General features: G+C 32.6%; 1 protein-coding gene across 1 annotated transcript; it reads right to left on the minus strand.

The window, feature by feature from the left end:
• Window positions 1–758: 758 nt before the first annotated feature.
• On the minus strand, window positions 759–19,201 carry LOC126780224 (ER degradation-enhancing alpha-mannosidase-like protein 3). The gene is made up of 10 exons (XM_050504508.1): window positions 18,909–19,201; window positions 18,014–18,160; window positions 9,662–9,814; window positions 8,905–9,058; window positions 7,041–7,210; window positions 6,232–6,453; window positions 5,498–5,663; window positions 4,681–5,069; window positions 4,189–4,390; window positions 759–2,700 (listed from the first exon to the last, which is right to left on the minus strand). The coding sequence occupies exons 1-10, from the start codon at window positions 19,022–19,024 to the stop codon at window positions 1,846–1,848; spliced, it is 2,574 nt and encodes an 857-aa protein (XP_050360465.1). The 5' UTR covers window positions 19,025–19,201; the 3' UTR covers window positions 759–1,845.
• Between the last annotated feature and the right edge of the window lie 4,886 nt (window positions 19,202–24,087).

A 24,087-nucleotide genomic window follows, 5' to 3' on the forward strand; every position in this document is an offset into this window, starting at 1 on the left:
TCGAAATATTGAACCACACTTTGAAGGCCACGATCATGGCTTATGGTAAATAGAGGTAGACAGATGGACATATTGTAATACTTGGAATCAAAACAGCTAGGAAAGAGGATCTCAAATGCTTTGCAATTGAGATGATGAACGGTGAACCATTATGGATACCAGGTGAGTTCTTGCATTTTACTTTGTTCAACTCAATAACTTTTTAGTGGCTGGAACTGGGATTTGTACCCAGGACCTCAGAGCCTGCGGCCTTAAATGTAGCCACTAGAGTTAAACCAACGAGGTAGTACACTTTATATTAAAATATATTTAAACCAGCTAATATGGCGCATTCGTTGCAATACTTTCAATGCAAAATACAATCGTGAAAGGATACGACGACTCGCGCTCTACGTACATATATATTGTATACTTAATGCTAAGCCAAAAACCTTAATCTACAAAATTCTATAATAATATTTATGCATATATCAAGACTGTGACATGTTTGACTGACAATATATAAACCGAAAAAGACCAGAATTAAAAAAAAGTTAACAGAAATAACTTGTGAATCGATTTTTCTGCTTAAATCTGTTCAGACGATTCCAATTAGTAGTTGATCGTCTAAAGTCAACTCGTGTTGATACGCTGTAACTAATCTAGCAAATAGAGACTTCAATACTAATTGAGCATGGAAACATCATTATTTTTAAATATAAAACTACGCATCCAGCAGCATTTAGGTCTAGTGGTCGGATGTGAAAAAAAACATGAGATATTTTTCAAATTGTATTTTAATATAATTTTAGGTGGAACAAATTACATTTTTTATAAATAGTCGCTTAATATAAATGTTGCTTTGTTAATGTTTTTCTTAAATAGTATCGCTCAGTTCGTTAACAGTTTCAATACAAATGTTCTCGACGGTTATAATTAATGTTTATTGATTTACTATCACTTATTAAAAATATAAGGCATTTTGAGATATTTTGAATGTGCAAATATATATATCTACACGCGGAACACTTTTCGGAATCAATTGACACAACATTTATAAACTTATCTTTATGTATTTAGAATATATGAAGTATCGGACACACACAAACGTATACAAAACCAAAAGGTTAAACTATACCTTTACAGCTCATTTTCATTGGTCGATACGCATTAATGGGATTTCGCAGGAGGCAGTTACAGCATACGGGAACTCCCAGAAAGCAAAGGATCCAAGGATCCGTAAAATGGCATGCGTTTAAAAAATGCACGCACGCCGAATGCTTTTTTATCGACCATAGTAAATGGCCTTTATGCGTAAAGTTACATGCAGCTACGTTGTTGAATGTTTAAATAAAACTGAGCCTTAATCTTAACCTTTCTTGTATTTTAATCGATATAATATGGTTTATTTTTAAGCTTTCCCAAACAGAAGTTTTATAGAACTCTGTTATCTACATATAAACATTTATTTATTGATCATATTTAAATGTTTAATATACTTAAAATATTTTCCATGTCGATACATGTATTATCATTTAAATATAATAAATAAATAAATACAGATTGATACTTTTACACATACTTTACTTAATCAAATATTTTATACTTAAAAATTTATGATAAATATTTTTAACTCCAAAAAATGATGACATAAATATGATGTCTTAATTTATAGTAAAAGTTATATATATATATATATCATACAAACCCATGTAGACTGCATATACATTAAAAAATCGTGGCTGAGTCGTTGTACAAGGCACGAAATCTCCTCAACGGTTACCTTACATAATATGTACATTTTTTATACAAAAAACTTTTTCAATTTATATACAAAACATCCTTGTACAAAGCCCTCGGGTCGGGTCAGATATCACCAAATTTATTTGTATTGGTAGGCGATGTGTATACTTCAATAGTTTCACTGCTACGTTCATCTTCGTCACAGCCATTCGTGCAAACCTTGTGACTACGAACTTCTTCGTTCAAAAATTTATTATCTTTGGACACTAACAAAGTTTTCGGATCCTCACTACAAGATTTTTGCGAGGTAATTTCGTTCGACAGCGATAGTTCGAATTGGGCGACAATTTGGCTAAGTACTTTCTTAAGATGATCGAATGATTCCTTGTCGCTTGGCACAGCTGGTACATCGGTAACGGGTTCGCAGTTTCCATTATCACAACCAACCTCGAACTGCTTCTTAAGAGACCTCAGCTCGCCTACAGTAACGACAAGTTCAGGATTCTGCAGCAAAGAAACTGTTAAGTACAGGCCTTCTCGCGAGAAAAGGAAAACTGCGGGTATTTCAATGTCGTCTTTGCCGTCACCGGACATGGCGAAAAGAGCCGTCGTCTCATATGACGAGTCTTTTACGTTGTCCAATATAATGGCCAGCGCAGCGCCAGCTTCCTGAATGTTACGGACTTTCTGAGCAAATGTGCAGTCACCTCGCGTTGCTATAACGAATTTTCCAGTGACTTCCATACTATTCTCAATGGCGGTGCAAGCTTTTATCGGTGTTGCGAAAACCGGCGTTCCGGAATACATAGTAGATCCGGATAGATCTTTGCCAAAATGTCCCGGTCCAGCTGGGAATATTTTGTTGTTGATCTCAACGCCGGCGGCTACAACGCCATTTTCTGTATCGCTTAGCGAATTAAACTTTGACATCTCTCGCATGAAAGTTAGACCTTCGGCTGCATCTTTTGCTGATTTCGCCTGAAACATTAAACTTTGTTGTAACCAAAAAATTCCATCAAAAATATCAACTAATACAATTAAACTACAGAAACAAATGCATGCTAGTTATATAAGCAGGTGCTACTTAGTTGCATTCAATTAGCATGTGTATGTAAAACGTGCACGTCGTTTATGGTAACTTTTACCTATTAACTTGTAAACTGTTAATTTTTAATTATTACTGCTTGTCATGTTGGTAATCCTAAATAAATAAAAGACCGTGTTTCAGGAGGGGCGTACTCAAAAGCAAGCCTGAAACTCAAAATAACATTATCGCAAATAGCGTGTATTTGCTATAATGCTATTTTAAATTTAGGATGATAGTTGAAAAATATAGTTGTAAATATTCAGTTTATATTACGCATGCCTGAAATTAACGATATTTTTTCCAAAATTAATTATTCATTCATGATGACAGGAGCAAGGTGGAAGCCGCGATGGCCTAGTGGTAAGAACGCGTGAATCTTAACCGATGATCGTGGGTTCAAGCCCGGGCAAGCACCACTGAATTTTCATGTGCTTAATTTGTGTTTATAATTCATCTCGTGCTTAACGGTGAAGGAAAACATCGTGAGGAAACCTGCATGTGTCTAATTTCATTGAAATTCTGCCACATGTGTATTCTACCAACCCGCATTGGAGCAGCGTGGTGGAATAAGCTCCAAACCTTCTCCTCAAAAAGGAGAGGAGGCCTTAGCCCAGCAGTGGGACATTAACAGGCTGTTACTGTACTGTTTACTGACAGGAGCAATGGGAGATTTACAAGCCGATAATTAACTAGCTTATAAGTGCTAGAAAGAAAGAAGAGATAGAAATATTAACTGAAAACACATTAATCTCGCTTTGAGTAACTTTGAATACATTTGAATTTTATTTTTATATTAGCTATATACATAATACTGAAACGTAGTTAGTAAAGTTCACGTTATAACTGGATTTTGATATTATCACTTCGACAAAATTATCAACATATCATAAAAACATTTTCAAATTGCAATAAAAGTCATCCAAAATTATCATCATTCAGTTATGTATAAATATCGAGATTTTCTACAATTATCTTAAAAGTTTATTAAGAATTATATAAATTTGATGATCAAATATTCTACGATAAGTAGAATATGTACAATCTAAAATTGACCAGTGTGTATAAAATTGAACGGTTTGAATAATCGTTTAATCATATTTGTAGTAACACATGCGTCATATTGTTGTTTTAAATAATCCATGTTGCAACAACCACTCGATCATATTTGGCGTGACATATACGTCATATTGTTAGTTCGATTAACAAAAGTTGAAACAGTCATATTTGGGATGTCACATGCGTCATATTGTTGTTTTAATTACCGCTGGTCGCAACAATCATATATCATATTTGACCTGATAAAATATTTTACGCATCTTTATTCAAAGTTATTCGAATAGGTGGTACTTGTTAATCGTTATTTGTTAAAATTTACTCACAGTGTTAACAGTATAGAGCAACTGTACTCTGCCATCCGGCAATGTAAGTACGGATATTCCCATGTCTGATAGTGCGTGTATCTGGCGCGGGTCGTTTAAGGGTCGCAGTCTCGCGGGCGGCCTCGCAGCTTTAGACCCAAGCATCTGTCTCATTGGTTGACGGACCTTCTCAGCCACAAGAGATGCCGTGTTCGGACATGTTCTGAAATAAGTTAGTTTCATTAAATACCCAGTTAACCGTACACACTTCAAACGGATAAAATAAAGTTTTTTAACACATGTTTTTTCAATTAATTAAATATAACCATATGTTTTTATATAATCATTACCGAGCTAATCTATTCTCTCCATCCGATTTAAGGTAATTTTTATGAATAGTAGAACCAAAGTTACTATTTATGATAATTTATTAATATATTCGCATGTGATATTAAATAACGAAAAAAAAAATTGCATTCATCAGTTTCATGACCGATCTGAAGGAATTCATACCTTTTATATTTGTCATCATCTTCATCATCAATTTTTACGGTGACGTAAGATCCGTTTCTTCCATCTGTGGCAAGGGATAGCGGCAAGAAATGTGCCTCAGTTGTAAGAACGTAGTCTTCTAGTTTCACTGGCAAGTCTTTGTCCTCTCCGAACAGCATGTATAAGTACTTGAATGTCTCAGCGATCACAAACGAATCCATTCTATCCTCATGCACTCTAGTTCTGACGTCGTTGACAGCGGCATATCCGCACGGTACCTTCGTATGAGCTTGGAGTGCTCTCAGGACCGTTTTACCCACTTGTAGGTAATGATCGTCTCCGGTAACGCGGTGAAGGAAATAAGTCGATTCTAGGAACTCTGGACGGAGTGGGTGTTGACCCCAGTGAACCTAAACACGATATTATGTTACAGAATTTTGTAAAGTTTAACTATTAATTGAAAATATTGAACTATTTATGAACACAACTCATCAAAGGCCATCATAACAAAAGCAATATAGACGACGTGCGAGAATAATCTCGTAGCAATCCAATGGTACTGGTACGGGCGTTGCTGTAGTATAAAGTTATTAAACTTCTATACTGTTAGGTAATACATCAATTCTTATCGAGTTTCCGTCTAATTGATGTAGGCATTCATATTCAGCCTCATATGATAAACATCGATTTTGCTCTTTCTGTCATTATAGATTTGAAATTTGAATGAAGAAGACAGAGAATTGTTTAACTAGTCATCCGTTAAACAACGTTATATCGTAATATTGTAGATATCTTAAATATTAGCTGGGACGCATAAAGTAAAAGTTGATTCTAATACCTGGAAGTCAGAAGTAAATGCCTCCGGTATAAATGTATGCCGCTGCATCACTTGATACAACATTTCGTGTGTTTCAACAGCTGGACGAACGTCACCAAGCAAGACCTGTAGTCCCGGCCAGAACGCGAGCAAGGCGTCCATGAAATTACGTGATTGAAGATGTGGTCTGTAAACAATAAAACAAATTAATTCGGCATTATGTACTATTTATACGGCATTAGTAAGCGACATTTGTATAGAATTTCTGAAAGATATGTAAACAATAAACCTTTTCTGTATTCATGAAATAAGTTTTACTTATATATTGAACGCTCATTGGCCTCCTATCGCGTCATCGACTGCCATCGACCATGAACCATTTAGATTAAAGTCATATGAGACCTTGATTTAGTAGTATTGGTCCAGACGGAAGAGGAGCTTTTGGGCAATAAAAATAAAATTCACGGACATATTATACGTGAACGGCTAAGCCACACATTTTGATTAAGGCGTAGAGTTTGTAGAAATTAAGACTAGGATTCACTCAGATCGCTATGATGAGAGGTAGTGAAAGATTAACGTATGTAAAGCTAGTAGCTTGGCTCTCCATAAGATCTGATAACTTTTTTATAGAGCAAACAATCCATACTCGTCTTCGCTATATTTAACATAAAACTGTTTTTGGAGGGACTATTATCATCATATTATTTAAAGTTTTTTTTAAATGTAAAAATTAATAGTATAATATATCTTACCTATGCATATGAACAGCCAACATAATGGGACCTCTACTTATGTATTTCATGACAGCATTGTAGTGTCTGATAAATCTGGCCAGGTACTTTTCGTCTCCTAGAAGGATGTAGGCTTTGAGGCAGTATTCATAATAGGAATCGATGCCTGCTCCTACTCCTGAATCCTTCCTTACCCAGTCTCCATTGTGAATATTAATAACTGTGCCCATTAGATCTGAGGTTCTAAAAAAAGTATATATATACATATTATAGTATAAAATAAAATATTAATTTAATAAAAGAATTATTTAAAACTTTTTTGGTGATTATAATGTGCCAGCTTTTATACCAATTTAGTAACCAAACATTTTTATTATTATGCATTTACATGCATAAAATGTTAGACTCAAGGAATACTACTTTATACATCGTAAGTGGAAAGGAAAAATGCCAAAACGCTATTTTGACCAAAGTGAGATATATAATTAGATTCATTTTTTCTTCTGCATCAATCAATGCAACCTGCATTGATCAAGTTAATCAGAACAGTATATAGACAGACTATTTTTCGTTAATTTTTTAAACCTAAAGATTTTAATTATCTTAAAAATCACTAAGATCTAACCCCCATAACCTTAAGCACTTTTGCTTAAGCGACTTATTTCATGGACTGATTGAGCCCGATATATGTGTTTCATTTGTAAATTTTTATAAAAATAAAAAAAAGAATACTGTTTTTGTTTGAACTAAATCCAATTTTGACGAACAAATTTGACGTTTTAGGCTTCTTCCTTTAAATTGACGATATGTGAATACAATATTTATAGTACCTATGCCGAATTTTCCAGAGTCGATCCATAGCTTTGTGGGCCTTCTGTTCGAACACAGGGTTACCGCTTAGACGAGACAAAGCAGCCATTTCCAAGATCATCGTGCCAGCGCAGGCGGTGCATGTCTCTCGCGACTCAGACAGACCGCGAATACCGTTTCGTAGGTTTATCTATAAACAGTCAATAATATGAAATACCCGTAAAGGACACCGGGAACATACTGCACACATTATTATTAAAATATGCGTCAGTTTACAGTGGTTTCTAGCACATTGAATTAAGTTTAAAAAAACCGCAATCTGGGGGTATTTGCTCTTTTAACTCCTTGTACAGTTGATCTTTATATATACGATGACAAACCGACGTGGTTGGTAGTTGATTCGATTCCCACCCAGGATAGACATTTGTGTGCATAAACATGTCTGTCCTGAATATGGGTGTAATTATCTATACAAGTATGTTTTTACAAAAGAAAAATAGTATATGTAATATATCAGTTCGGGTTTCAGTCTGGTTTCCATAGTACAAGCTCTGCTTAATTTGGAATCAGATGGCCGTTTGTGAATAATCTCCCAGGATATTATTATTATTATTATATACCAAATGTTGCTGTTTAGCGGTAGAAATCTGTCTAGGGCTTGCACGCGACTACCCTACTTCTACCCTAAAGCCCTCCCACCTACTAAACATTTACGAGGATTTTACGGTAAAATTTCAATGGTATAAAGTATCATTATTTTTTTTACAATAAATACAAAATATTTCCAACAATTTGCGATATCTACGTTTACATATAAAAATTAGTTCTATTATATATGAGATTAAGTCCACATTGTGCTAGCAAATCCCGGTAGACTGTTTGCCTATGTAAATATCAATTGTCATGCGAGCTGTTGAACGATACATAAGTTTAAGTGCTCCAGTGTCATCTAACGACCAGTTGTAAAAAAAGTGGATAGTTAAAAAGGATTCTCAATTAAAATACATTAACATTCATCAAAAACATAATCGGTCAAACTATGTCGAAATTTAATAATCTCAAACTGATGCAACAAAATCCACTTTTTGTATATACGTGTTGCATTATATTTTAACATCAATAAAATATTTAACCGGTATGAGGATGAATTGAATAAATTCTGTAGCGCCATTAAATCATCATTATTATATATGTAATTTTACCTTATTTTGTTAATAATTTGAGAATAGTATAATAATAATAATAATAGTACAACAATTAATATATGTTACATTATATTCATAATACTTAGTATGTAATACCTTGTAGTTCTTTTAGAGTAGAATAGAGGTATCCGCACATATAGGTCTCGTATTAAATAAAGGAAATGTTTGTCAAGCGTATTATAAAATCGAGTGGATATACATGTGGCTTAACCTCCCGCAAGGTTACAGCAAACCAATGAACGCAAGCTCGCTCACAACGCTCCCAAATTGAGGCACCGTCATATATCTCCGACCCATATCGATGATTACAAGAAAATCGTTAGTAATTTATTATTTAGTCAGCTAATAATATGTAAAATATGAATATTCTTTTCATAATTATTATATAATTGATAATTCACTATAAATTTTACAGCAAGGGAGTTATGTTTACTACTGGCCATTAATGATGATGAATGCTGTTTTATAAAAAAAGAAGAAGTATTAGCGAGCATTAAAACCTTTTTAACAAAATCATGGGATGATTTCGTCCAATCTTTAACCAATTATAACAAAAATGATAATAAAATTTTCGGAATAAAGAAGTTATTATTATGTAAAAATATTTTGTTCTAACATGTACATATTAATATTAATTAATAGGAACATTTGCATTAAAGAGTTATTAGTATGTACTCACTCTTCCGTGCGGTATTCCAGTGGAAGTATTGAACGCCGGTAATAGTCTCCGACCTAGATCTTCGGCCATCGCTAACAACTGACCGTCATACCATTCCAAAACGGGAACATCGCCTTTCAGTGCTTCAGCTAACACATGAGCTGATAATAAACCCCTGAAAAAAAAATATAATAATATTAATAACACGCTATAAATGTCCCACTGCTGGGCAATGCCAGCTCTACTTTTGATCTGAAGGTTTGGAGCTAATTCCACTCTAAGTTAATTACACTCTGATCTAATGCGTATTGGTGAATACACAGTTGGAAAAAGTTTCTTCCGAAACATGTATGTCTTAAGTGTCAATAGCGCAATGGTTTATTTACAGGCAGACTAGCGATGTGAACAGTCGCAGGCTCAATTCTGATATCTTGGCCTATTGTCTTCTCCACTCCTAACATAAGCTGAACGCTTAATTGGAGTGATAAATAGGAATATTCATAATTGGAATGTAGCATCACAATCGTTCTTTAAAAAAACAATAGTTTCAAACCTAAACGAAAAACATTTCATCAAAAAAAACACATTAAACAAATGAAAATTCGGAGATGCTTGCCTGGGTTTGAACCCGCGATCTTCAGTTAAGAGTCACTTGTGTAACCACTGGTCTATCTCGATTTTTTGTAAATTGAATCAATTCTGTAAAATGATATGATATCAAAAGGACATCAAGACAACGAGAACTGGTATAACTGGACGTAACCGTTACGTGACCTACCCAAGCACCCGAATGTTTGTTTCGAACACGGACACGACAATGTCATGGTCGAATGTAACGTCCTTGATCACCAGCTTGATTGCTCGACTGAATTCGGCAAAATCACCCATCACGACCAATGTGTCTAAACTGTCGATGAGCGTCAATGAAAAGCTGGAAAAAAAAAGATTTATTATATTAACGACTCGTAAATGTTTAAAAATTAAAACACGTCATATTCTTTAAATTATGACGTGATTTTGAAATATACTGATTAAGTCCTATATCAAATGATATAGGAGTTAATCCTAAATACAAAACTTTAACCAAGTCGCTGGAGTCGTTTCTGAAATAAATAAATAAATATATATAATAATTTAAATAACAATGAAACTGTTTTATTGAGACAGAATAGACTAGGTCAGATATGGCCGAGCGTGAATGATACTGTGTGGTATTTTCTCTTTCTTAAGATTAACACACTAGGAAGTGTGTACCTCAAGATGGCCGTGTCGCATCCAACTTGTAAACGTAAATAACGCACAACCGTCATAGTGACGTGTACAGCGCTTACCGTAACCGTACCGTAACAGCCTGTGAATGTCCCACTGCTGGGCTAAAGGCCTCCTCTCCTCTTTTTTGAGGAGAAGGTTTGGAGCTTATTCCACCACGCTGCTCCAATGCGGGTTGGTAGAATTCACATGTGGCAGAATTTCAGTGAAATTAGACACATGCAGGTTTCCTCACGATGTTTTCCTTCACCGTAAAACACGAGATGAATTATAATCACAAATTAAGCACATGAAAATTCAGTGGTGCTTGCCCGGGTTTGAACCCACGATCATCGGTTAAGATTCACGCGTTCTTACCACAGGGCCATCTCGGCTTTTTCGGTGTACAGCGCTTAAAATTGAGAAAATATAATAAAAGCATGCAACGTAATGTATTCTGTGTTGTTCTCGTTCTAAAAGGAACACGGGCCTAGGAACTGTAATATGTATTGTAAAACTTCGAATATAACATTTCTATTCGTTGAATTAAAGTCTGTTTGTTGAAAAGTTTATTTCTCGCCCGGATCCCTGCTTTTGCCTACAATAAGTAACAGTAAGGATAACGATTCTCCGATATACTTATATATGACGGCGAGACTGTGCGCCGTCATTCATAATTTAGACTATTGAATTTGAGACGAGAGTGATAGCAGACTTTTTGTTGTCTGTAAATCACTCTGGCGGAACGTCTAAGGGACAGCTAAACATCGTGGTTAGACGCCATCTACGGATCGCCGTTAATTATAATTACGTTTGAATTATAATATAAGATGGATTTACCTAATGTCTCTATTTACGTATTGTGTATACTGATACGTCGATTTATACAAGAATTGCTCATTTATAATATAAAATATCAATATCGATTCGATGCAGCTATTTTTAGTTTATTTAGTTTATTATATGTGTATTCGTTTAAATAAGAACTCGACAATTGTTATGAAGAAAAATATCAAGATTTATATAAATACGTTTTACAATACATAAGGTTATCGAAATAACAATTAATTTCATATCTAGAATTTTCTTGAACCATGAAAATAAATCGTTATCGCAACTTTCACATAACAAACATTTAATATATATTAAAAAAAAAAAAAAACATTTACACTACAATACTAACTCGGATACAAACAATTTTTTTATTTAAAAAAATAGAATAAATTAATTATCAATTATGTTATCTATGAGGAAACTTGTCATATAATTCGTTGTAAGAATAAGGTCATTATTGAGTGCTCGCACGATTAATGATTTAATTAGATGATGGATATTTAGTTTGTATTACACTATACCGTCATATTATATTATATTGTTCCGACAAATGGCAATGCCAGATCCTGGCCAACCTGGCAATCAGTACTACAACGAATATAAATTAATTAATAAAAATCGTATGAAAATAAGAAATTTAATAATGAATAGTGTTTCTGTATGTCTCACAGAAGAAGTTTAAAAAACGAATTTATTTGACCCCTATTTCATTTTCCGTATTTTTCCAGCCAAGAGCATATCTCGGTACACGTGTAATTTAATCAAAAAGAGTTTTGTTCATAAACTATGATGTATAGATTTCATTATGTGTTTCAAATAAGTACATACATGTACTATAATCTAAATATATATATAAACTCAAAAACTACTAAACCGATTTGAATTTTTTTTTACCTACAGAAAGTTAATAAAACGAATAATATATTACTATATTTTATTTTCAAAAAAATTTAATTCTTACGAAATTTGCAATAATTCCAAGGTATCAAATAAATCCTATAAAATTCAACTGCAAGCCCGTCTGAGTACCCTCCACTTCTCACATATTCTACAGATCAACAGTACAACCAAAAGTAACAATTTTAGTATTGTTGTGTTCCGATTCGAAGGGTGAGTGACCCTGAGCTGAGAGTGAGCTAAACGACAGGCAAAAGGGACATGACATCTTAGTTCCCAAGGTTGGCGGCGCATAGGGTTGGGGATAAGGGATGGTAAATTATTCAAAATTAAAATATTTATTATTCAAATATACTATTAGAAGTACATCGGAATCGTCAAGCACTACCTGTTACTTAGTTCCTGCACGAGATCCAGGAATCATTCAATCCACGCATTTTTCTCAGACATATATTCAGTAGCAGACTTTAGTAATAAGATTATTTTTTATAACTAATTGAAGACTGCTTTATAGCAACTCAAGTATAGACTGCGAAATTTTATTAAAAATGCGTATACCTAGCCCTAAAAATGATTAACTTTTTAAGAAGGAACCTTGGAATGATTATTTTATTTTTGTTTCGAATATTAAATTGATGTATGTCACTTTCTTCTTTCTTCGTATAATGATTAATATTGTGACAAATATATAAAATATTTGCATAATTATACTGTAATGCAACTATCATAATTCCAATATTCCTAAAAACTATATCTATAAACAGTCCGTGCGGCTCTTTTTTGAAGAATGAAAATAGCTTCAATGTCAGCCGCTTTACCCCAAAAAGGATGCCGTAAGACATAATACTGTGGAAGTAACTGAAATAAACGATTCTGGCAGTTTCGATTTCTGCCAATAGCTTAACCTCCCTTATAGCATAAGCCGCAGAGCTGAACCTTCATGCTAGAGATGACAATAGGGGGCTCCACTGGAGCTTTGAGTCCAAGATTACTCCCAAGAAACTAGTATTCCTACGTAGTATCTACTAAGAGAGATAATTATTCAACTCGTACAAAGTTGGGGCGGGCCACTAGTGTTACATATAACTATTTTTTAATATTGGCATAATAATTAGTGGAATCCGATAAAACTATCGACTATGACATATTTTCATATAGATAAATAAGGCGGTAGTATATTTTAAGTCAAAATATGAAATTCCTCTAAATCTAGAACAACAAACGATTTCACTATATTTCATTAGATTCACTATATTCGATCATTGTCATAAGTAAACATAATTATAATGTTTCAATATCTTTAATATCATTGGGCACCAATGTTATATTGCTAGAGTACTGATACTTCTCAGTTTGGTTTAGCTGTCGCCTGTCACCGATAAAAGTGGTGAGTGTAGGCACGATATACATCGTGCCAGCACGAAATCCGTCGATCCGACCTAACGTAAACAAGCTCTACTTTAGTTTAATGTAATTTTGATTTAAAACATTTATTGGTGCACCTTGAGGGTACCGTCACGGAAAACAACAAAAAACTTATGTATGTCGTCATGCGCCACTCCTCCAGGGTCTACTCCCTTGTGAGTGCACTGTGCGTAGCTCGTATACTATATAGTTTGGTGCTATATGTTTTTATATTAAATATATTTACTTTGAGAAAAAAAATGTGCGTTTTTATTTATTTTACTCGATATTTATTAATTGCATTTTTTTAATTATAAATCCTTTCATCAATTCCATCAATATCGATGTTTCACGTCTGCTCCAGTGACGGTCGCATTTTTGATTAATTCCAGTATACCAGATATACTTGAAATTCTCAATTTATGTATACCAGACCGTATATATTCGTAAAGAATTAAAATAACTGAAATATGATTCAAGGTCTTAACCAAGCAAAATTTTTTAATTTCATCATTGAATTGCAGCTCGATGATTGACCTCCATTATGTTTTATAGTTGGCCGAATGTTTTCTTTGTACAGTTATGCCTGGTTGATTTTATTGGTGGATTTAATGATATGATAAGAAGAAAGCTAGCCACTTAGTTAAAATAAATTGTAGTCAAGATAGAATTAACTTTAATAATAGTAACATAAGTTAATTACAAAAATCAATTAAACTTAAATGAGCAATTCTTGTATATATATAAATTTATTTCGTGTATCTTAGAAACTACTAACCATTTGGCTCAAAATTTGTATTTAGATAAAGTTTTTCACAAACAAAGAAACATTTATTAAGGTCTACCAGGTACTTCATTTAATATCAACAGTCGGAGCGGTAACATGAAAATGTAAGAAACGAAAACGGGGCAAGTGCCCCGTTTTATTCTCTTGGGGCACACGGCCTTTGGTTTAAAGTAAAACTTCTATTCAAGGGAGTCCTTTTCATTGTTAAGGATATTTTAATACATTTAATATAACATTATTTCTCATTTCATAGATTATCTACTAATTCCAATGAAAATCTCGGAGCTCGAGGGTAGAATCGGGTTCGAGAGTCAATTTGATATATAACCAGATATTGTCGTCAGCTTTGATCAGCTACTTATGTAAAAAAACCACTTAGGTAGCTAAATATTATGTCTTGTTTATGTTAACTTTGAAGGCAAATTATTGCACCATGTTGCTCACATCGACTGATAATTTAATTGCCTAGCGTAGCGTACGAATCTGTTTAATTGGTAAGCCCGGTAAATTCCAGCAAATGCTGATCGGGTCTAACAGCTATCCAACCTGGTACGGTGGAAATTGAAATACGTTTGAGCGCGACGTCGTTTGGATTGGATGGCGTTTACCGACTTTCTACAGATACAACATAAACAAAATTCCGTTACATAATATTTATTGAACAGAAGTCGATCACAATCAAAGAATTTTTCAAATCAAATTAGTAGTATTTAAGTTTATCCATTGCAAGCAAACATACAACAAATCAAATTTTTACCCCTTTATAATATTAGTATAGGCATAGATAATAAGCAACTTTATATTCACTCGTTTAGTGTATCGTAATATTTTTATAACTGATGTTGTCTGCTATCATATTCGATGATTGCGTTTATCGATAAATTTATTTTTGTATTTGTATTGTCATGTGTGAATTTTAATTTATGTTTATAAAACAATAGTTTTTAGTGAGTTTTTACTTTCTTGGGAAATTGTTGTAACCTCTTTTTTATTATTTTTAAAGTTGTTTTGTTAAAAGTTTTGTTGTCGCTTTTGAATTTTCGCGGATATTGTTGATTTGTTTTAAACATTTTTCTTTGTTTTATTAGAAAAAATAAACTTTGCCTAAATATAGCTAAAATGACGTTATAACATGATTCATTCAAAAGTTTAAGATACGATGACAATCAAGTTGAAACATTTATCACTTTTAAAGTATTATATTTTCATGTGCTTGCCTTATATGTTTAGGTGTTTAGAAATTTTGTATAAAAACATTCAACAGGAATATCAAAATCCTCATGGATTACTTATAGCCCGTTCGCTGGGTAGATTTGACTTATAAAAGGTAAGGGTTCAGATTTGGTATTAGTATTGTTTAGTGCCCTTTCATTTTTTCATTATACTAATAAATAATAAATATATATAATAAATAATAAATACTACTAATTTGATTTGAAAAATTCTTTGATTGTGATCGACTTATATTACATTATACAAGTGTGCGACTAACTATATTTTCTCTACATATCATAGCACAGAAAATAATAAAAATCATAAAAAAAAAATATTTATATAACAATCATTTTTATCGTAGATAGCGCTGGAAAAAATATTTACGATTTTCGGAAAAACTACTTTATAGTACCATTTTTCAAAGACATTCCAAAGCAGCAGCATTGTTTAACTTTTCACTCGCTAAAGAACGTTTAAAAGTAGGTCAGGAACATTGTTAGACATAATTTTGTTTCGTAATAATAACAATGCAATCTTTTCATTGTTACATTTTTTTCCGAATAACTTTTATATGGGTAACGCTTTCCCGGGTCATTAATTTTTTTTTCTCTCCCGAATTATTGTCATCTTGGATAACTTTATTATTCTCGAATTTAATTGTGACACTTAATAACTATTATTATTATTATTCAACTTTTTTAAAATTTCATAATCTCTTACAATGTTTTCACAAGTAAATAAATTTACTAATTCTTGGGTTTTGCTCTCATTTAACATTGATACAATTTATATTCCATGGTACGGAATACATTATGTTTTCAAGCATTATTTTCTTGGTCTTTGACCTTCAGTTTATCCCATGATTCGTCAGCGTCAAGCGTCATCACCTGACTACATTGAATTTCAAATCTGGTTTTCGAAGTCTATCTTCAGCTACGTTTAGGTGGCAGTTTTCTATATGATGAATACGTGTTGCAAGTTATATTAAATGTAAATGTGTAAATAAAATAAACATTCAACAAAACATTTTCAACTCACAACAACTTATTGTCAACCGTTTCTATCTGTTACTTTTCATTATACAGTGCAACCTGGAAAATTGGGATATCAAAGGACCTAGAAAGATACTTTTTTTTTTACTCAGTTTCGATATTTTTAGAGGTGAAAATGCTCATTAAAAAAATATTTTTTTTTTATATTAACTCATTTTTGTAAGCAATATAAAAGTTACACTTTATAAAAAATCATAGCTCCAAATATGATAAATTAGATCAGGATTTCCAATATTTGGCATTTCAAAAAATTTATGTTGTCTCTAAAACCTTTTCTTCGTCACGCTTTGACACTCTGTAGTGTATCACAATATAAAGGGAGAGTCTACAGAGTGTATAGTCACCACAACTCTTTTTTTTATATCCAATGAGGAAAAAGAGCAAAACTAATTTGGGTGTATGTAATCAAATATGTTACAAGCTGTCCATGGCAACATTTAAAATGATAAATGAATAATGATTGTTTTACTGACAGCTTATTACGCTATAAAATCCTAATGATAGAGGTAAACATGCCAAAAAATTTACAATTGAAATCTCACCTGTTTCCTTATTCCTAGTCTGTTACTAGGATTTATTTCACTTCTCTATTTTTTATTTTTTCTCTGTTTTATTTCTATATTCCTATTTTTTATTATATAATTTATACAAATCTATTCAATGACACAATATATATTTAATTTAATGTAACATAACACATACTAACCAGCTAGAGCCAGTTTAATTTTCAAATCAGACATTAACAAGTTCCAAAACAAAATATAATTTTGAACCAAAGCAGTTTTTTCTTACTCTTTGTTATTTTAATCACCTCTCATACATCATATAAAGATTGTGAAAAACAGTATTTGTACTGTATTAAAAAAACTTAATTTATTGCAAGCTATGATGATTCAACAAAAATTTTAATGATAAGTAATGTCAAAATTTTATTTTAATTATAATTACTTTTTTATTTATATAATCATAACATAATATCTCTGGAAAATTAAGATGTGACCTTATTCAATATTTTGGTTTTTTAAGACGAGCTCAAAATGAGTTAAACACAGATTAAGCAAATCAAAATTTAGTGTTTCTTGCCTCGGTTTAAACTGGCAATCATTGGTTAAGATTCACTAATTCTAACCACTGGGCCATTTCAGTTTACTAAATATTATTTTTACAGTAAGTATAAATATTATTGTTATTTTTTCCAAATTATATTTTTGTTCCATTTGCAACCGTTTGGACCTTGGAGTAATAGGGCAAAAACTATCAACAAAAATATTACACCGCATCTTATTGCTTCTACTGGTGACCGGAGGGCTGGTTCATTTTTCGCCCAGAGAATCGGATTCGAAGGGGAAATGCTGCTAGCATTCTTGCCACCATTCCACGTGGTCATGATTTCTACAGTAATATTTTTAATTTTTATTTGTATTTATTTAAGTTTTTTACAGCTACTTATTCAAAGAAAAAGTAAATAAAATACTTGCTAATAATTCATCTGACTCTAATTGTATGATAAATACTAAGATTGTCTAGACACTACCGAACCAAATGAGACCTAAATATTTTGTCATATTTCTGGACAAAATTTTGATTGAATTCATACTTAGCCTACCGATGGCTTAAGGATATCAGTAAAACTAGTGATATCAGTAGTTTAAAATTAGACAACAAAAACAAATGAAAATGTTATATAACTTACTTTCCGAGTACATCATCCATATCTCCTCGGCTTGGGGTAACACCTCTCCATCTTCCTTTGCAGCTTAGGGGCATTAATTCATCGGCTGGGTATGCATTATCCATATACGCATCATATGCATGGTAGAACATCTGACGTGATTCCTCTCTAAATAAAAATAAAAGACAAAGTTAGAAAAGGGCCAATAATATTCATTTTAACACTTCAATTACAACTAGTACACTTGCACATGATATATAACCATAAATAAGATTGAACATAATAGGCATGTGTAGTAGCATTTTTATGTGTGTGTGAGTGAATATTAAAAAAGATAATATTTAGATTAGATTGATAATACAGAACTAATTAGGTTTTTTTTATATGAATGTTAAAAATAGTTAACTATTTAATTAACACATGAACATTCATTTATAAAATTATAAAATAGAATAAGAAGTAAAGATAACTATAAAATTCATCTATAATTATGTATATATGTATCTAACTGTATCTATACCATTTGCTTATTAATTAGAAATAAGTAATAAAAAAATATATGATTTTAGATTTATATCATTTCAATTCTAGAATATTATACTTTAATTTGATAGATGGATTATATAGATAGAATTTTTTAAATCTAAGACAACAATTTCACAGGAAAATATATTAAACAGATGTTTATGCATAATTGTATGTCATTTTGAGCAAAAGTTTTCCTATATTACGTATTACATATAGGGAGATTGTATATTTTATAACAAACACAACAATCAAAAGGAGATATGTAAAAAATTAAATTTAAGAAGATTTAACAATGACATGAATTACCAAGGAATATGAACTTCAAGGCAAAATGGCAAATGAAAGATCGGGTATTTATGAAGATAATATTATATAAAAAAAATCCTACCTCAAGCTTATTCTTTCTGCCTTCGACATAAGCGACGAAGCCTCTTCATCAGTCTTAACGTATATAATAGCAAATATAAAAACTAATAAAATACTATAACATGGCATTTTCTCCATATCACTTTATTTTCAAATGACTAGTTTAATAACACAAATTTACACAAAACAAAAAGATTTCGATATAGACATGAAATAAACTTAAGTATAACAAATGCGTCTTTAAACAAAAAGTAAGTTTTACATCGCAAAACGATAAGAATAAAATATAAAACAAAACAGTATTCCTTGTTTCAACAAAATAATTTATACTATCTATATCATCATATTTGCTGTATAGAGTACAGATAACAAAAATAAAACGTCATCAGGTCAATAATAATTTCGAATGAATGTTACCATATTCTTATTTTTTTTTTACCCCATATCATCTGCAAAAAAATAATTAAAGATTAAAATTATATTAAATTTAAACGAAAGAGAATAGAGAGATCAATGTAGCCTATTTTTATATTATGGTAGGTTGAATATCGTATTTTAGAAACGCTAAAAATATGCCTATAGAATGGATTTATTATCACTCATTTACACATAAACCATATATAATGTTAAAACATTTTTTTTATTATAATAATTTAGAAAAAAATTAAACTGATGTAAGTTTACAAATGTGTCGAATGCGACTATTATTTGATAATTAATATGTAAAAGACTTTAAATAAAACGAATTAGCATTCTCTGCTAAATTGGGACTTAGGTATTGGAAAGTTTTGTAATTTTGAAACAGATTAAACAGAAATATTCGAAATTACAGAATATGAATTAAATACATAATAAAAAGATAAGTATTCTAGAAACTTTCTTTAGTAGTATGAATGTAATGACGTGTTACAAATTGATTCGCGAAGAGTTTTTCTGTGATTATTTGTGACTAATTATTGTAGTAATATTTACAATTTATACATGACTTGATCCTATTCATGGCCTAGGCAAGGCCGGGGCTTGCCAAACATCGATCATCAACAATTTCATGACTTCTCAAAACTCTAAGCGTGGTGGTAATAAAAGTTTTTTTTTATATTTTAAATAGGTAGACACTGGCAAATGGTGCCACCTGATGGTAGGTGGTCACAACCGGCCATAAACATTGGAGATGTAAGAAATATTAACCATCATTTACTTCGCCAATACGCCATCAAACTTGGAATTAAGAGGTTATATCCCTTGTACCTGTGGTTACACTGGCTCATTACCCTTCAAATAGGGTCTTAATAATACTAGGTATTGCTGTTTGGCGGTAGAGTATATGATGATTAGGTGCTACCTACCCAGACTTGCATAGAGCCTTGCAACGAAGCCGTAAACGTATTATACGTTAATATTAAAATTAACAATCACATTTTTGTTTCCTCGCCTTCCTCGCTTGCCTGTTCAATCGGAAGTGACACATTAACTGTTTTAGTAATAGGTGACAGAGACTTATTTAAGTCGCATTCTATACAAGCAGCCCGTAGGTGCATAGCGGAACGTAGGTATAATTTATTTTGAAACTAACTCATCACAGGTGTTTGACAAAAGTCACTGGCAAACACGAAGGTGACTTCTTCCATTTTTTTTTCGGAAGTTCCTAGGTCTCTTAGAGTTTTATCTGCGATTTCTATGTCTCAGCACTGGCTGGTACATTCGTTCCTCTTTATGAGACAGATCTTGAAAAAGTTACCCCGTTTTTTGGTGTGGAATATACGGGTTCTTTACACCGGCTGCTCCGCAATCCAAAGTCGACCACCGCAATTATTTTTGTTGCGCGAGTTTTTGATTTTGCAAGAATTTTGTGATAACTCCTAAGATATTAATTTTAATCATTTATTATTTATGAATCATAAATTATAAATGTTATGAATGTAAAAGACAAATACTTTATATAAACTTTGTTCGAAAGACACCGTGGCTTTGTGTTTGTTATATTTAATTTTTTTAAATAATAAAAACAAAATAAATATAATATACTATTTAACTATTTTTAGTTTATAAAAATAAAATGTGGATAAAAAAAAGCTAATCATAGTACTGTTCGCTCAAACTGCGTTAATTCCCTGCGTTAAGTCTATACAAATAAAAATTAAAAATAGCTACTGTATAAATTGTAACCGCATGGAATGTTGGCAAGAATGCTAGCAGCATTTCCCCTTTGCCTTTGAATCGTAATTCCTATTCTCAGGGGGAAAATGTCACCCGTAAAGGCAATAAGACGAGGTGTTACATTTTTAATGAAACAGATTGCACAATTACTGCAGTGGCCAATTTTTTCAACAGCAAACGGAACAAAAATATAATTTGGAATAAAAGACAAATATTTACAACGTTTGTTTAAAAAAAATAATACACATTTTGAAAAAATCAATTTGAGAACAACTTTATCAAACCGTTCTTTAATTTTAATCAAATCTTCAGTAACATCCTCTACTTTACCTCCTATTGTTCCAACATTTAGGTACCATACATTTAATTTAGATTTTAAAATTATGCAGCTAATGATGCAGCTTATATATCCTAGATACCTAGCCTAGGTATCCATAAACAAAAGATTAGGATCCAATGAATCTCCTTGCCGAACGCCTACATTAGAATTAATTGTATTTTAGCCAAAAAAAAGCTTTGATTGCAAAACTGTAAATGTTACAGCCAAACATAAAGGTAAATTTTAAGTAGATAAGATGACACTTCCTTAAGCAAGGTTGCTCTATCCAAGGAATTAAAAGCACTCTTTATATCAACTTTCAGAAGTACTTCGGTCTCGTTTCTTTTTAGAAAGGTACGAGTCGAATGTACTGCGGCGTCTGATCCTTCTCGACTTCCAAACCCGAGTTGTATAGGTTAAAATATGGTTTTGAGATAGAATATATGTGCCTACCTGATATTTGTATGCCAAACGGTGAAAAGTTGATCCAAATGCAATATTAATATTATTATAACCTATTTAGTTGAAAAAGTTTGGTACAATATCAATTAAACATATATATTTCTTAAATATAAAACAAAAATAGTCAAATGTAAAGAAATCCCCTCCAATCGCTACCTGACGCAAAACTGCTCATAACACAGGCCGCGTTTTCACGCTGTACGGCAATGGACGACCTTTGCGCCAAGTAAGACCTGGAATGACTGTCAAATCCCCTCTCTCTAAGGCGACGACCGATCTTCGTGATAAACGTAAGGGCATACAACCTCCAAAATCGCGACGCCTCGAACGCTAGTGGAACAAACAAATAATTTTCACCCAAGGGGAAATATTTCTCGCGGGTTCTCACAGCCGCACTCTCAGCAGCAGCCATAGCCATCCGTGTTATGTGAGCCATATGAAGGACCACGAAGTTATTGACGCAAGTAACATGCTACACCAAACTTTTCCCCTTTGCCATCATAGCCATTGATACCAAGACGTTTGGGACATTCGCTGAAACCAAGGTCCTCCGGACAATGTCGTTTAGGGTATGGTGTCGGGGAAATCTCGCCGAGCATCGTTCGCAGCTCAACGCCTGATGACCGTTGGCCCTCACCATGGACTCGCAGATGCATAGGTGTGGTTAACAAACATCGCCGCCCAGGTGGACGGCCACAGCCACACGCAAAGAGTCACTCGAGCTCAGACTTGGACCCATCGCGCTCGTCCCAATCGCGCTGCCTTTCCGGAAATCCAGGCCCTTCCTGGACCTTCGGAAAGGCAATTCGGAAAGTGCATTCGGGAAGAGCTTCTCGCACTCAGCTACTCCCTCAGCAGCAAAAGGTATGATAGTTCGAAAATGATTATTATAATGATACGAATAAAATCATCTTTCGATTCAACCTTTATTTTAATTGACTAATTTGAACAGACAGCAGTAACTGTGACTTACCCATAATCGTAATAGGCTATATGAGCCTGGTGGACTTTTTGTGGGTAATGATGAGTACCATAAACATGAAGTACATTATTTTAGATATACTTCTATAGTTTTCGCAGCGCACGCCACACACTTTAACAGAGAGTTTTTTCGATATCGTGGGTTACATTATATATATATAGCAATTTTCAAAGAATTCTCTAATTATTTGAAAGCAACATTCAGCCCATGTTTATCGCTGATAATGTAGCTTTTTATAGGGGAAATAATTTTTAAAATCAGTTGAGTAAAAATTAAATCTTTACTCTTTATAATATGACTATAGAGGTAAAGATAAATTAATTCAATTGATAACTCATTTTCAGTTATACGTCTTATTTTAAGCTCTAACTAAAAACAATTATCTGACAGTCAAAGACGAGTGAAAAGGCGCACTAGACCAATCATCCTTTGTTGACACAGGATACGCTGTAGTGTAGTTTGAATCGCGGGCCAACGTGCCAAGATCGTTCATTTACGCGGGGTTGTAAGAGTGGAGTTTTTTTTAATCTTCCATCTTGATCTAGTATATATAAAAATAATAAATATAGATGCTTCAATAAACAGATAGAGCCACTTATATAGGTATACTAATTTAGCTTCAATATTTTAAGTAATGTTTATAAAAACATTATGTATATATAGTTGTGTTATTACACACATAATATGAATTATTTAATTTTACTTTAATTTTAAATTAATTTGATATTGGATAACTAACACCATAAACCAACTGTTTTTAGAGGCTTTTTGTAAAAAATACCTACTACCTAATAACGAAAGTAAGTAATATGGTTGACGTGCGGGCAAAAAGTAGGTCATTATTATTTCGTGTAATAGCTTTTCCAAAAAATAAATCTATACGTATGAATATTATAAATGTGAAAGTAACTCTGTATGTTGGTCTGTTACGCTATCAAGGATCACTAAGCCGATTGTGTTGAAATTTGGTACGGAAGTAGGTTTCACCACAAATAAAATTTTGTACTACAATAAGTAAGTACTTATTTATATTATTTCTTTTAATGACTCGTTTACAATGCCCCCTGGCAACGATACATAAACAATAATAATAATAATATTAACCCTGTTTATAAATTTTAGAAGAGTTTGGCTATAGTCTACCACGCGGGTCTAGTGCGTGGTAAAGCCGATAAAAGTTTCGTAACGCAAACTTCACACATCATTAAGAACCCTCCGACATGCAGGTTTCTTTAAAATATTTTCCTTCACTATTAAAACTGACGAATATTAAGACGGACA

The sequence above is a fragment of the Nymphalis io genome, chromosome Z (assembly GCF_905147045.1).
Source record: "Nymphalis io chromosome Z, ilAglIoxx1.1, whole genome shotgun sequence".
NCBI classification, from domain to species: domain Eukaryota; kingdom Metazoa; phylum Arthropoda; class Insecta; order Lepidoptera; family Nymphalidae; genus Nymphalis; species Nymphalis io.

Coding starts and splice junctions, on each gene's coding strand:
- LOC126780224 (XM_050504508.1), bottom strand. CDS start 19,024: ATGGAGAAAATGCCATGTTATAGTATTTTATTAGTTTTTATATTTGCT. Junction 18,161..18,908: donor GCAGAAAGAATAAGCTTGAG/GTAGGATTTTTT, acceptor ATTTTTATTTAG/AGAGGAATCACGTCAGATGT. Junction 9,815..18,013: donor ATGGATGATGTACTCGGAAA/GTAAGTTATATA, acceptor TTTTTTTTCCAG/CTTTTCATTGACGCTCATCG.